At 31.0% G+C, this 16,641-nt stretch overlaps 1 protein-coding gene across 1 annotated transcript; it reads right to left on the minus strand.

The window, feature by feature from the left end:
- Positions 1–197: 197 nt before the first annotated feature.
- Positions 198–16,223, minus strand: LOC129915808 (probable ATP-dependent RNA helicase spindle-E). Its single transcript, XM_055995495.1, has 18 exons — positions 15,781–16,223; positions 15,436–15,714; positions 11,511–11,660; positions 11,214–11,453; positions 11,045–11,158; positions 9,125–9,324; positions 8,898–9,058; positions 8,674–8,840; positions 8,282–8,612; positions 8,090–8,223; positions 7,412–8,016; positions 2,353–2,503; positions 2,054–2,275; positions 1,655–1,996; positions 1,025–1,591; positions 836–957; positions 561–779; positions 198–492 (listed from the first exon to the last, which is right to left on the minus strand). Exons 1-18 carry the CDS (start codon positions 15,973–15,975, stop codon positions 357–359), a joined length of 4,335 nt encoding a protein of 1,444 aa, XP_055851470.1. The 5' UTR covers positions 15,976–16,223; the 3' UTR covers positions 198–356.
- Between the last annotated feature and the right edge of the window lie 418 nt (positions 16,224–16,641).

The raw sequence follows: 16,641 nt of genomic DNA on the forward strand, positions 1-16,641 counted from the left end.
GTCCGTTGCACGAGTTTCCATAAGTTTACATGAGTTTCCAAAACTTTGAAGCTGTTTTTCTCAAAACTACAACTGTGCAGATTCGTAGTTTTGGTCCACGAAATTATAATTTAAATTATTTATCCAATAAAGTATTCTGTTCCTCTTAGTCAGGTCATTTTAAACAAAATATATAAAGAGAAAAAAAACATTCAAGGTATGGTTCAATAGATCTTTATTGAAAAACAAACGTAAAAAACTATACTTTTTATTCATATACGTAATGTAACTCAAAAACTATACATTTCTTTCTAAACGAGTCATAAAGTAAAAAAAAAAAGAAATTTCAGGTTATAAAGGGGGAAAAACAAAACATATTAATGAGGAGATTTAAAATTAATTTGGTATTCACGATCTCTATGGAGTTGTGAAAGCAAATGAATCCTTAAATGTACAATATTTTCTAAGGATTGATCACAAAGTTGACACGTGATTGCAGACACAGATCCATCACTAAAAAAAATAAAGAATTATATTTAAAAAAGAAATAAAAAAAAGAATATCTTTTTTTTAATACATACAATTGTTTCATTCGATGTAATTCACGACAATGTACATTGAGCGCGTGCATACGATCAAATGATTCATCGTAAAGACGTAGAGCTGAATGCATAGGAAAAATACATCTGGGTCCATAAATAAGAGGACTTTCAATGACGTCCTTTTCGTCAGGTCGAACCCAAACATGATCCTGGGAATCTACATGAGTTTCAATGTACTTACGAGTTTTACTTAAAAGTCTGCCAAAGAAAAGATGTATAAATTTTAAATATCTTATGAAAATAAATGAACTTACTTAATAATGAGACTCTTTATTTTAGCTGCAAGATCAGCGCGAATATTTGGCAAAACTGTTGGTTTATCATCACCTGGATCGGTGTACAAAATCGTATCCATGGAGTAACGAATTTGATTTATCTAAAAAAAAAAAAAAAAGATGTATCCAATATTAATACTATTCTGTTGGTAAAACTATTTCACATACCAATTCAAGATCAGATGTTAAAATCTCTGAATCCAAATGCAACACCATGTCATGTTCTTCAAACAAAGACTTATAATTCTCATCATGTCCCAGACCAGCTAAAATCGAAACATATTTCGATTTACTAGAGTTTCTATGAATCTGCATTGTTGGACAGAAGATTAAAGCCATAAGAGGGGCAAAACCATGAATATTTGGCATAAGAGTAGTTTGTCGAGCTGTGAGTGAACTTCTATCGACAGTTTCAGAAACGTTAGCAGCAACAATTAGTCGTTCGTGAACATCCTGTGGGTCAGTGTCAACTAAAACTGAATTAACTGATTCACGTTCGACATTAACGCCCTTCCATGCACCAACACGTGTTGCAGAGAAGATTTTTGCTTCAAGTGGACAAAAAGGACCTCTCAGGAAAATATTATTCAAGCATAGTTCTGCTGGTGGAGGATCAATTTCAATATCAACTTCAGGTTGAATAGATCGCAAATACTCTTCGTTTTGTTTGGAAAAGTCTTCTTGCATGAATCTTTCAGCTACCGATTGTTTCCTCATTCGCAAATCATGATCAGTCTTATTAAATAAAATTATTTAAATTAATCATGTTTATACTTTTTTGGTTTGATTCATTTTTACCTTTGACATGAAACATTCGTCAGATTTTTGTGCCAATCCTTTATCGATAAGAATATCGTTAACAGTTGTATCACCCACTCTAACTGATACAGATGATACGCTATGCACCACCGAATAGACTTCTAATTCAACAACACCGCTGTCTGCCACTTCTTGCAAATACTCCATAGCCTCGTCCAACCATTTGCCACTGGGACTTTTAACAGAAGACGGTTGAACCATTGCCAGACGGCATTCGTATACACGTGGTGGAATGTCAACAAGATATTCTGCTTCAAAGCATAAACGACGCAATTCAGTAAAATTAACCACAGATGTATTGCCAAAGTCAATGAAGAGCACCTGTAAGCAATAAAATGGTCATACATTTTTTATATATTCTTAATTTATTTGATATACCCTGAATTCCAAATGCTGTCTAGAACTGTGAATGACCTGAACAACTCTTGCTCGGTAGTATTGGTTCTGAAAAGGTGCAGCAAGCAGCATACCCTTTGAAACCGCAGCAGCATTTCGAAATTTGCGTTCATCAGCTTCTGGGGAGTTTAGTAATGACGAAATTTCCTTAAGTCGTTCAATTTCAGTCAAAGGTTGGAAATAGAATTTTCCACAGTTTTCAATCTGAAAAATAAAAAAAGAATGTTGTCAGGAATGTTGTTTATTCTTCAAAATGATTCTGTCTTTTTAAGAATTATTACATGAGTGATATATCCACGTGTTTGTTTTGTAAAAACTGTTGGAATAACAACGAGCTCTGGGTTCTTAATCTGCTTCTTGGTTGGTATCCAAGTTCCTTCAAACATAACACCAATTCCTCGTTCTTCTGCATAGTTTATTCCTGATCTAGCACTAAAATGAAAGTTTTGGGAATGTTAAATTAGTTTTTTTTTGTATATGTTAAAATTTTTGGTAGAGAAGATTGACCTATTAAAATATCGTCGCCTCAGAAGCAAAGTGTCCTATCTCAAATTCTACAGTTTTTCAGAAAAGCAATTTGAAATATTTTTATTCTTGAAAAACTAATTTTCGTCTAGAGTTTATGCGAGGGGCTAAAAGTTGTAGAACAAATAAAATTTAATTTTTGGTCCGTATAATGGTATAAATCATTTTTTTTGTTTTAAATCTCTTAAAAAACACATAAAAATAGAGAGAATTATGTCATTAAGCATAAATATAATTATATTTTTGTGTTTTTTTTTTAGCAATGCTTAAAAAAGTGTCTTTTTGCATTGAAATTAAAAAAGTAATTTTGTTTATTAACCTTACAGCTATGGACAAAGAAATAGCACACTTTTGATTTTTCTTACAAAAATTGGATTTATTTGGGACCTTTTAACTTATATATTATAATTTTTACATCAGGGCATGCATTAGCTTATGGGAATTCATAAAATTAATAATTATAAATTATTATATTTCAATTCAATTTTTAAAAATATAATTTCTAGAGAATACCCTTTTTTCTTGTGGACAAAGAAATAGCCCACATTCCGAAAATCATAAAAATAATCATTTCTAAGCAAAAATTCTTACAATTTCCAATAAATTCAATACTACTAAGTTAGTAACTTGTTAGTAGACCACAGTTTTTCAAAGTTCTTTCGCACCTCTTTGGTAAACTTTCAACTAACGTCTGGTATCCACTTTGTGGAGTACGGCACCACGCTTCTTTGATTCTGGCCCAAAGATCGTTTGAATTTTTGAATTTCCTTTTCCCACGCTTAACCTTGACATCAATTTATAAGTTTTCTATGGGGTTAAGATTGTGAATTTGAGATGGCTAGGTGCAAACATCGATTTTTTGTCCGAAAACCTATCTTGTACTATTTCTGATGCATGTTTGGGTGATTGTCATGTATGAATATCTAATTAACTGGCGAGAAATATGGTCCCTCGGTATTCTAATGTAATATTAAGACAAAAGAATTTATCAATTTTGCCATCCACCTAACCAATGGGTCCTTACCATGCCAGGAAAATGCGCCCCAGACCATCAAATCCTATCCTCTTAGTTTCATCGTCTTGAGATAATACTTTGGCTTGTCCTTTTAACATTTTAGGCGATGGACAAATGTTTTGTCATCGGTTCCAATGCGGTTAACCTTTATTTCATCACTCCAAAAGACTCTCATTCAAAACAGCATGTTTTTATTCAGATGTTTTATAGCTAATGTTAGGTGATCTTTCATGTGTCTTTTTATATCATTGGATTTTTCTTGCTTACCTGTCTGTACAACTCAGCATCATTAAGTATCCTTCTTAAAAGTCTGCTTGACTTTTTTTCACCGAATTCTATATTTACTTCGGGCAAAATCGTGCGAGATGACTTAAAAGGCCCACATTTGCGTTTCTTTGTGATCGCTCTATCCACTCGTATGGAAGTTTTGCGGGGAAGAAGTTAACGCAATTTAATTTCAGAGTTTAAATTTCTATTTGCTCTTTCCAAATAAATGGCTTTATCCATCATTTATTCGAAAAATTTAGAGTTTAAGCTAATTAAGAAGGATTTTTCCCTTGACTATGAGGCTCGAAAGTAATTCTCCCTTTTTTCGCAGTTTAATGATGTTTTCTGCCTATTTTTTTCAAAAATACTTGTTAATTAAATAGTAGCAATAAAATGAATGCATTTTCGTCTACAACTTTTGAACGCGGAATAAAAACTTAACGGTTAAACAAATGTGTGCTATTTCTGTGTCCACTAGCGAAAGAGACAGAAAAAGCATTATATTGCTAGTGCAAATAAATATAGAAAATAACGGTACTTTTAAGATATTTTTGTCTCCATCACTTTATTTCGATAATATACCAAAAGAAAAAAATTTATAAAAAGCATTCCTAATATCTAAAATTCGATTCGCATGATTTTTCTCAATAGTATGCTATTTCTCTGTCCATGGCTGTAAATGCAAAACAACATTATATCCTATAACGCCTTCAATTTAAGAAGTATTTTAATGAAATTTTGACCAAAAAAAGCTTATTGTTTATGATCCTGAACTTTGCAGACAATTTGTCTTCTGAGATTTGAGCAGCCACCAGAGTCCCAAAACTAGTCCGATTTTGAAAAATTAAACGGCAATCGCTTTATATTGGAGTAACTTAAGCAAATTATTAGGGAACCCTGCCGAACAGCTCTGATTTTGATGATATTTTTTTTCAAATGTCGGTAATTAAAAATACTTTAACCCTTTGCTTCCTAGTGGTTTCACCATGAAACCACCTATTAATTATTTTTTATTTTTTATTGCAATAACCAAAATTTGAAAATTATTGCATGAGCTATTGCATTTTGAGTAGAACGACCAATAAAATCTGTATCAAAGTTAATATTTAGTTAAAAAAAAATGCAGGATTTGTGAGGGTATTCTCAATTTTTCAAGTAGCCTTAAGCTTAGAGCTATAAAATTAAATAACGGTAACACTGAAAGAGAATGATTACAATGGTTCTTCCATCCATATGTAAACATGTTTTTCATTAGAAAATTTGTTTTTCCAATCTAAATACTAGTTTAATAAGACTTTTTGGTAAAACACAATTGTTTGTACGCGCATTTTTATCCTTTAGTTCTTTTTACTAAAAAATGGACTTCAACTTTTGTACTCTCAGCTCAAAACATTCCTTATACAATGTAATTACTAGTTCAATCATTATTTTTTCGTTGTGGTGTGTAATTAGAAAATATAAAAACTTTTTCTCGAGATTTTTGTAATTTTTCGTGAAAAAAAATTTTAAAAAAAGTTACTCCGGGAACAAAGGGTTAAAGTCTATAGGTTGAGGATTGCCGATGTTGCCGTATTGTTTTTTCAAATTAAAATTAAATTATTTTTTGAACAAAACCATTTTGTTTACTTAAATTTCATAAAATAAATTATACCAAAAGATTTTCTAGGTAATTTAAGGAAAAAATATATAAGGAAGTAAAAGACAATCTTCCATCGTCTAAGCGATAAATGCAATTTCTCACAAACTGACTTCAAACACAAAACAAAATATTTTGAACACAACGGCAACACATACAATATTAAAAAACACATTTTAAAAAAGCCAAAGGCTCATTCCTATCTATAAAATTTAAATCCACAAAATTTAATGAATAGTTTTTGAAAAAATGGTCCTTAAACTCAGAATTAAAAAAAAAAAAATGTTATCAAAAAAAATTTAAATGACTTTTTTTCAAACTTTTTCGTAATACTTAGGACTTTCGTCATCACTGTAATAATGGACCGATTTTCATAAAATAAACGGCAATCGCTTCGTTTTATTAAAATCTAGAGGCGATATTTTTAATTTTTTTTTATATTTTGTACTAACAAAAGAATTATGGCCAAAAAACACAAAAAACACAACAAAAAAAAATTAAAAGTTTTGGACTTCGTCACCACTCTAATAATGGATCGTATTCGTAAAATAAACGGCAATCGCTTTGTTTTATCAAAACCTAGTGGTGATAATTTATGATAATCGAACCATTATTATATATACATATATATATTTTTTTTGCTTTTTTTGGCATTTGGTAAAAAAAAAAAGGGCCAAAGATTTTTTAATTAATTTTTTTTTGGTGTTTTTGAGTTTCTTGGCCATAACTTGTTTGCTAAGACAATTAAAAAAAAAAAAAAAACTAAAAAATATTGAAACGACGCACACTGGGGCCTACTATATGGGAGGGATACCCAAAAGTCCATTTCTCAAATTATAACTTTTACGTTTTTTTTTTGTTTTATTTCATGAGTATATGTTCTTCCCTATCTATTTCTAAGCTTTATATCATCAATTAAGCACAACAGCTGAAAAACTGAAGCATCAAAGTGCAAAGTTTGATACCATTGATTTCATCCAGTTTTAGTGGTTAATCATGGATATAATTTTTTTCTTCGTATTAAGTGAAAATAAAAATAACTAAAATTTATCAGCTATGGGCCAAGGTTAGTAGAGTTCACTGAAGTGTTTTTTAAAATTATACTTTATAAAATATCAGAGATATTTGAGGCTAAAGTCGGAGGTTTTTTTCCGAGAAATTATCGATTTTCTTGGAAATGCGCAAGGTTCTTTTAAAACTATTGCCTGTTTATAATGCATAGGGGTACTCTTAACATAAAACTGAACTCAAAAGTAAAAGCCTCCTGCGCATTTCCAAGAAAATCGATAATTTCTCGAAAAAAGACCTCCGGCTTTAGCCTCAAATATCTCTGATATTTTATAAAGTATAATTTTAAAAAACACTTCAGTGAACTCTACTAACCTTGGCCCATAGCTGATAAATTTTAGTTATTTTTATTTTCACTTAATACGAAGAAAAAAATTATATCCATGATTAACCACTAAAACTGGATGAAATCAATGGTATCAAACTTTGCACTTTGATGCTTCACTTTTTCAGCTGTTGTGCTTAATTGATGATATAAAGCTTAGAAATAGATAGGGAAGAACATATACTCATGAAATAAAACAAAAAAAACGTAAATGTTATAATTTGAGAAATGGACTTTTGGGTATCCCTCCCATATAGTAGGCCCCAGTGTGCGACGCGATTGCCGTTTAATTTTTTAAAATCGGACGAGTTTTGCGACTTTGGTGGCTGTCCAAACCTCAGCAGACAAATTGTCTTTTCAGGATCATTATTGTTTTTTGATTTTGTTTGTATACCTAACTAAAAATCGCTAAATTTTTAGATAGGATACTCTGCTTCTTTGGCGACAATATACATATTCTTACGATTTTGAACATTTATATTAAAAAATATTGACTTGACTTACTCCATAACTTTAATAACAGTTGGTATTCTCAAGTGTCTCATTTTAATCGCCTTATAAACCTCAAGACGAACACTTCCAGGAACTTGAACTCGGTTGCTACTTTCCCCACCATACTCATCTTCGGGATCACTCTTAAAAGTTACCAAAACCTTTTCACTTCCTGGCTGGAAACGTACATCAATATTTTTTGGATGTATACGAGCTTGCTTGAAGAGATCCTTAATTGATTTGGAGTACAACTGGCCAATATGTTTTGTATTGTAATTATTGAAATAAACAGTACTGCAAGGATCATTTCCAAAAATAGTATGATAAGTGGCACGTTCAGCTTCCGTGTTATTTAAATTCGAACGAAGAAAGTAGTATGGATAAAATGCGCCTGAAATGACAATTTTCAAAATAATCGTTTTTTCTCTGTCAAGCCAGTGAATGCGCTGATAAGCAGTTGTCTCTTTAATTCCCAAACCCATAAGACGTTCTTTTAATTCCATTACAAGTAAGTGCATTTCTTTCATGGAGCGAATATTAATAAAGTATCGATCAGCCCATGTGTATTCGCCAGATTCTTCATTCATATTATGTTGTTCACGCATTGTGCACCAAACCTTAATAAATAAATAATAATTTATTGATATTATTATGTAAACAAATACACAACTAAGAAAAAAGCTGACTTACCCGATAAGCTTTGAGCATAGCAAACAAATCACTGCCCGAAGCATCAGCCCAAGCCAATTTTTGTGAGTAAGCAGCCAATTCGCCTCTTTTTTTGTCAGAAAATGTAAAAATTGATTTAACACTTAATCCAGCCGCTAGAAGAAAATATTTAGTTAATTTTTTTTTTATTAATCTCGATTAAATCTATTTTACCAATTATAATTGCTTCTTCAAGAACACTAAAAATGTATCCAAAAATAATTAAACGACTGACACGAATATCCAATGGCAAAGCAGCCATTACACGACCAACAAATGACAAATCACCATCTTGAATGGAATACTTTGCATTTACAGTTTTGTAGAGAGCACCAACTTCTTTTAGCACTAAAATAGTATTGTGGACGTCTGATAGATTTGGTGGTGTCATAGCTAAAGCAAGTATAACTGGCGGAGGTTCCATATCAAGGAGCTTTGCTTTAAGAACCAAAGTTTCTAAGGGACAACGAACCATTTCTGGTATTCCAAATTCTTCCAAATAATTCTAAAAAAGATGAAAATTATGTTGTTATTACATTTTAATAATTGCCTTGCGTCCAAATTACCAAATAAAATTGTTTCGATATCATTCTATAAACTCTTCCATTCATAACACGTCCAGCACGTCCAGCTCTTTGACGACAATTTGCTCTGGATGCCCAATGGAGTTGCAATGAAGTAAAATTTGTACTAGTATCAGTCATTAAAGACTTTGTCAAACAGAAATCAATCACTAAAACATTAATTTTATTATTAAAACCGATTTCTCGTTAAAGATTGTTTTCCATACCATATTTAACATCAGGAACTGTGATTGAACTTTCTGCAATATTTGTAGCTAAAATAACTTTACGATGACCAGGTGGTGCTCGATGAAAGATTTTTTGTTGTTCATCGGGTGAAATCATTGAATGCAAACGAATTGGCATTAGTTTAACACCACTACCTTGCCTATGAAAGAAAAATACAACAACAATCTTAGAAACCGTGGAAGTGTTACATAATCGATAAACTTACATATTTTGAATAGTTTCAAGTTTCTTGTCCATTCTGTCAATTTCATTAATACCTGGAAGGAAAATAAGAATAGAAGTCTTCTGATTCGGATTATTCGAACTTTCATGACTCTCAATATTTTCAATCACTATGATCAATTTCAAAGCGAGTTGGTACATTTCATTGCTGATACCGGGTTCTTCATAGTCTATTTGAACATTCTGAAAATTTAGAATTTTAAACATCAGTTAATTGCAAAGTCGTTAAATAATAAAGAAAAATTAATAATGATTTTACAAAAAAAAAAATACATAAATATGTTAATGGCGAGTTTTGGAAAGCTTATAACAATTTGAAACGATTTTCAAAAAAAAAAAGGAATTTCAAAAGAAAACTTTACTAGAATAATCATATTCAATTCTAAGATAAATTAAATCAATTTAACATTTTGAAAATAAGATTAGAGTTGCACTATGTTCTTCGCAACATCAGGTTAGAAAGTAATGAAAGCAGCATTATAACTATAAGCTCCCGAACTTGCAAAAAGTGTCTAAAATTAGAGAAAAATCACCAGGTTCCGGTGCCTTTCATACAAAACAGCAAATCAAAGTAGAATGAAAAGAAACAGACAGCTTTATTGAATAATGCAGAAATCATCTTCGAAATAAATAAGCATTCTAATATAAGCCGTTTTTTTTAATGGTAGTATAATCCTTTTTATAAAAAAAAAACAAAACCGACTTCTATTGATCGAAACTTGGATTTATGGTTTTCTCACCGATTCTATAGTCTAAAATGAACAAATTTGAAATGAGATCACACAAACAAAACAAAAAATACAGACGAATAACCTCCTCCTTTTTGGAAGTCGCTTACAAATTAAGAAATTGTACCACCGATAAAGAATTTTTAAGTTATTGCAGCAATTTTCTCCAAAATGGGTTTAACGATTTTGATTACATTTAGTATAATGTAAAAAAAATACGGATAACGGAAATATGGTACATGTTCTTCTTTTAATCACTGATGTCGGCTCTTTCCCTTAATCGTTACTGGTTAAACGCAATTTTGTTTAAAATTAATTAACATTTACATTTTATCATTTAGTTATTGTAAGGTCTTTATTTGCTACAAACTTTATATTATCTCTCAATAGCCCTACGTTGTTCTACAACTCAGTAGATACTCAATTTTTAATTTAATTTGAAATATAAAAACAAAGCAAAATGTCCTTTGATACTTGTGTAATTTATTTTTGTTTGCGAATAAAATAAAAAATTAATGGCTCCTGCTAATGTATATTAAATTGTTAATAAAACGTTCAATAAAACAAAATTTATTGATAGCTCACCAGATTGGTATATGGTCAATATGGTCATTATCAAGTATGGAACCGGAAACCGAAAAAATCATGGTTTTTATTTGAGGTACGTCTATTCTACATTTCATTTTCATTTCATTGTCCGAAAATTGGTCATTTTATCAATTTAAAACCACAAATGTATGATGGGAAATTTGCCAGGAGGGAGAATGCAATCATTTATGAAAATTGTTGTAATTGAGAGGATATTTGCGGTCTGCTATTCAATTGTTTTATTATTTTTTTTTTTTTTCAAGTTTAGAGATAAGAATAGAATAAACATTTTTAGCATAAAACTATGACTTGCTCACGAAACATATACAGCCCTATTCTGAATGAAACCTCTCGGAGAAGTGTGTTCGGGATTGGGAGAAGGGCTCCAAATCGAAAATTTCCAGGAGTATCATTTTTTATGCTGTTTTAATTTTGTTCCCTTGTCGTTAATAATGATGACAATGCAAACAAAGAGAAAAATTTCCTTAAATTTTTATATTGAAAGTTTTCATTCAGAAAAGGGCTGATAGCTGATACAAATATTTGTGGTATTATATTATACAGAAAAATAAACAGATTATACTCACGTTATTAATTCTTGACAATTCGCAAAGATAATGTTCTTTTATAACAAAATTACGTCTTGAATCCACCTTTATTACAGGTGCAGGAGTTCTTCCAAATGTAAAATATTCAGCAAACTGTAATAATTAAAAATAATAAAAAGAAACATTTGAAAAAAAGACAATTTTTTACCTCTCCTGTATTAATTGTAGCCGACATAAGAATCACTTTAACATTCCTTGAATTCGTCATCATCAATCGTCGTATAACAATCAATAAAAAGTCCATATCCTGATCACGTTCATGAACTTCATCCAAAACTATATGAGTGTAGTTTCTCAAAGATTTCTCTTTGATTAATTTTTGCAAAAGCACACCTGTTGTGCAATACAAAAGTCGTGTATCTTCTGACATATTGGCATGCAATCCAACCTAATTAAAAAAGTTCTTGAATATTGTTATATTAAAGAGTGTACAAAAGGTACTAACTTGATAACCAATAACACTGCCTTCTTCCCACTTTCGTTGCGTACAAACACGACGGGCAATACTAATGGCAGCTATACGACGTGGTTGAGTGACAATAATGTTCACACGCTCACGGCGTTTATAAGCATCCTCAAGTATATATTGGGGCACCTAAGGAACAGAGTATTTAAGAAGCTTAAATTCATTAACTAGTTATAGACCGAAAGCCCATTGAAATTTTGGGAGTGGAGATATATTATGCGTTCTAATAACGAATTCTAAAGTCTGGCAGCCTTAAATTGCGGCTCAATATGGTTTTAGGGTGTTTAAACAACGCATTTTCCAATCAATGTGAGTAGACTAAATTAAGAAAAATTTAATTCTGTATACAGCCATTCCATTTTAACTTTGAAGGTATATTGACGCATGTTAACAAACTTATCTCATTGAAGAAGCAATCTTTATTCTTGAGGCACATGGGCAATTCCATGGTAACTCACGTTACACTCACAAAAATCTCCAATACATTTTTTTTGTCAATTTTAATATAAGTTGATACGAAAATACTATCCATTAATGGAGCATAACTATTATTTTCATAATAAAGTAAAAACTTTTTCTTTATTTTTAGCATTTGCTTGGAAAAATAAAAGTTTGATGGTAACTTACGTTACAAAAATCGGACACGAGTTGTAAGTGTCCGACACAGTATGAAGTTTTTCTGTGAAATTAAGAATCTTAATTTTTTTTTTTAATGAAGATTTCATACATACAAAATTACAAGCTTTGAATATTAGAGACAAAACCAAACATTTAATCAATATTTGTAGGAAAAATTTGAAAATATTTAGTTAACTCACGCTACATTATTTTGGTATATCATGTTACCTGCGATTTGTGATTGAAAAAGTAAAGAAAAGATGCATTTTCACTCAAGTTATTTTAAAATCGAATATTGTGTAACGAAGCTTGCTTAAATGTTGATTTATTTTAGCAATCATGAGTGGATATTTTCGTCGTCACTATAAGATTCATCTTGTTTACTGTGGACTTGTTTTTCCGTCATGTTCATGTAAAAATCTTCTGAAGTTGGCAAGCTTATGCTTTAAAAATGCTTTAAGATTATTTATACTCCCTGATTTTAATTTCTAGCCATAAGTGAATAAATAAATAAAGAGTTATCGTAAAAAAGACTGCATAATTTGTTCAAAATCCGTGTCCACTTTTCATGGAATTACCTACATGATAAAGTTTATATTCTAGAAATTTCTCGAGAAACTAACTAAACATAGCCAAATTATTCACAAATAAAGAAGGTAACGAAGAAGACGAGAACCTACGCGTCTTCTCCGTTAACGTCATTATCTGTTAATAATCTGGCTACGTTTAATTAGTTTTTCGTGAAACTTCAAGCATATCGACTTTATGATGAGCCCTAGAGCCGAATTTATAGTCGTTGCTCAAGTTGAGATTTTTCTCAACTTAAGCATTCCCTCAAGTAATGTCATTATTCGAAGCAAGAATAGAGCGATCGACTTAAGTAAAGTTAAATCTCGACTTGAGGAAAAAAATTTCTCAATCCAGCTGTCATCTGAAAATATGTATACTCTTTTTAATAATTCTTCATCGATTTGGTTTTGTTGCGATAGACGATATTTAACATTAAAGCCTAGTACGCTGCTGAAGCGAAAAGAAATTTTCCATACAAAATGTCGTTAACGAAATCCTGAACGAAAAATTTCGTTTTGATTTTCGTTTTGATTTTCGTTTTGATTTTCGTTTTGATTTTCGTTTTTCAGTACGCAGCTCTAGCGAAAAATTGGAGAGTTTTTACTCATTTGTCACTTATTTTTTAATGTCCTGTGCATTTTTCTTGACTCCAAGAGCAGTATTGTCGGTTTTTTCACTTTTAATTCATTTATTTCTTGCTTTAAAAATTATTTTCTGTTGATTTTTCTTGATTTTAAATTTATTTTGAATTTTTTGGAGACTTGAAAATTTTTCTTTCCGCATCAGCAGCGTACTAGGCTTAAAAAAGTAAACGAATAGGAAATTATGAAAAAATATTTATTTTTAGATGATAATTTTCTCAAATCAGTCAAATTTCATTGTGAGTTTGATTGAAAAAAAAATATTTTGTCAAGTCAAGATTTTACTCTACTCAAGTGAATGCTTAAGTTGAGAAAAATCTTAACTGACTGATTCTCCAACAAGATAAACTGAAAACAAGCGTCAATATGTCCTCTCCGTTACTTTGGGATGGCCGAATAGATGAATTGATGCTCTGCCATTTCCCCTAAGCCAATGCGATAAATAAAATTCAAGATATAAGCTTTCTTAACCAACTATATCGGCTCTATTCTTGGAGAGTTTTGAATTTAAAAAAAAAAAAAAAAAAAAACAGAAAAGTCTCCAAAACAAAGCCACTTATTAATAGCATCGTCAAGATTAATGTCTTCAGGCTTAGGAGAAGTGACAGAGCATCAATTTCTGTATAAAGAATATGAAATAGTGTGAATTTAACCTACTCAAGTTCTTTAATCGCCTTAAAACAATATAAAGCCGCAATTAAAATCTGACAGACTTCTGAATTCGTTATTACAACGCATAAGGCTATAAAACTGCATACTCAAAATTTTGTTATACAGTACATAACGCTTATAAGAAACTCCAAAATTGCACAATATTTGTTTCTCATAACCGAGTGTTTCTTATATTCTTAGAACGGATATAAGAAACAAGTTTCTTATACAAATATAACTACCCAGTAGTACCACAAACTTATCCTCGCCTAAATATTCAATCCAATTATATAACTACATAGAATATAGCTGTTTTATATTTTTTTCACAGATTTCTTTTCTATATTTTTTCCCGATTTAATTTATTCAAGGATTATGTATCAATTTAGTTTTAAGTGAAATATAAGCTGTGTTCCTTTGGCCTGAAGTATCTACTGCTAAGTAGTTCTGGTTGTATTCAACACCATTTCTTCAATAGAAAAAATGTCTTTGAATGGATTCAGATGCACTAAAAAGTACTTTGCTGAGCCCAAAGGAACACAGCCATTATTTCGCAACATTTTTAGCAAAGGCAAACACAGCAGGGATATAAAGAACACAAACACAACAAATAACAAATTGAACACTGAACTGAAATTATCTTCAAATAATGTCAAACTCAAACAGTGTCGCCATGAAAATATTTGGAAAAATCTGCAAAAATGACGAAAAAAAATCTGCAATGCAGATTTCTTAAAATTTGGGAGACTCCCATTGAAAAAGTTTTCGAACTGATTTCAACTAAAAAAATTACTTCGAGAGTAATTTTCCTCGCTTGAATTAATAAATTTGTATTATTAGTTTCTTCCCTGGAAGTGTGGCTTTATTGTATTGTTGGGGTTTTTCCAATATAAAATCAAAAACGTTCAGTACCGTTATGAAAAAACTCCAGGTGATTTGACAACTCTATTATTTAAATAGGAAAAATTGTAGGTAGTTTTTGGCAAAATAAATGATGTTTTAGTTCGTCCTTGGCTTTAATTTATTTGACATTTTATTGGAGTTTTTGGAATGTTATCCTTTTTTGTCTTTTAAAGGTTAAGTTTCAGCTGCAGATAAAATCTGCACTGCAGATCTATAGTTCTCAAAAGTCTGGGAATGGGTTAAAAATCTGCAAAATGCAGATAAATCTATTGGCAACACTACTGAAATGGCATTTGCACTTTGAATTTTTCTTAAGGGTTCATGTTTTTTTAGTTTCGTGATTTTTTTGAAAGTTTCTTAAATCCAACCAACTTTGTGTGAGCAATAAAGTTCGTGGTTTGAAAAATGTTTCTTTTATCAGTGTTTTTCTTATAAACGTGTTTCTTATAAGCGATAAATACTGTACCTCCACTCCCAAAATTTGCTGTGGACTCTTAGGATATTAAGCTATTATTTTATACCTGTGTCGTCTTTCCACAACCGGTATCTCCCTCAAGAATAACAACACGTTTTGCTCGAATAGTTTCCATTATTTCTTTGTGAGAATCATGAATTGGAAGACCATCATTCCATTGCATATTAAAATGATATTTGCTGTAGATTGGGTCATCAGTTGGACCTGTCTTTTTCTGCTGTTCCATATCATCATCATCATCATCAATATCATCCAATGTTTCCATTTCTGATAACATTGATGATTCGGCGTAACCAAATGAAGGACATGCCGAAACATTTTCTTCCTATTACAAAGAGAATTCTCTCCAATTTAAGAACAAAGACCATCGAAGAATGTTTCTAGTACTCACCTCCATCATGCGTTTCTTCTCAGCAATACTATATTCAAGTGCGTATTCATTACCTTTTTCTTCACGTTTTAATATTCGTGTATCAACTGCAGTTTGAGGGTAATATGTCGTGGTTTGACCACTCATGCATCCTGATGGCACAGTTACACGCTCAAATTTTTTAGAGAAATCAAAAAAATCATTAATTTCATCCATTGCAGGAGCAATACTTATTTAATTTTTTTTGTTGAAACTGTTTATGGCGAAGTTGAATTAAAGTTGTTTCGAAATTAATTAATTTGATCTTTTTTATGAGCAAACTTGCAATTTGTGTAAAAATGCAGAGGCGAGCATAAAAAATTGTGTGTAAAATTGCAGTTCACTCGATATACAGTTATCTGATTTTTTTTGGCTGTATTTTTTGTTGTTGTGGTTGGAAAACAAATCGGCTGACATATGGGTAAACTTGAACTAACTTCAAGTTGGATCTGTTTAGTACAATGCGATACTAGCGCTTTTTTTTTAACTCACGGGATAAAATAGTAAAATTGACCGTGTTTCTACACGAAGAGATTTTTTAAGCCACAGATTGATGCATGCAATTTTTTTATGACGATGAAGAGGCAAAATATGTATCTTTTCTTGATAGAAAAGAGATAAAAACTGTTAAATACTAAAGAAAAACAACGATAAAATACGATGCCGAAAGCGTTTTTGTATGAAAAAATTTCACACCTGCACGTCGACGTTTCGATTTTGATTTTTATCAATACGAAAACGCTGTCGGTTGCGTTTTTTGTCGTCCATCGTCGAAAAGTGATTCATCCTTGGTTCAAGAATTTAACTTGCCGATTTCAGTGATTTAGCTGTGGTTCAACTTTA

This window comes from Episyrphus balteatus, chromosome 3 (assembly GCF_945859705.1).
Source record: "Episyrphus balteatus chromosome 3, idEpiBalt1.1, whole genome shotgun sequence".
Classification (NCBI taxonomy): Eukaryota; Metazoa; Arthropoda; class Insecta; order Diptera; family Syrphidae; genus Episyrphus; species Episyrphus balteatus.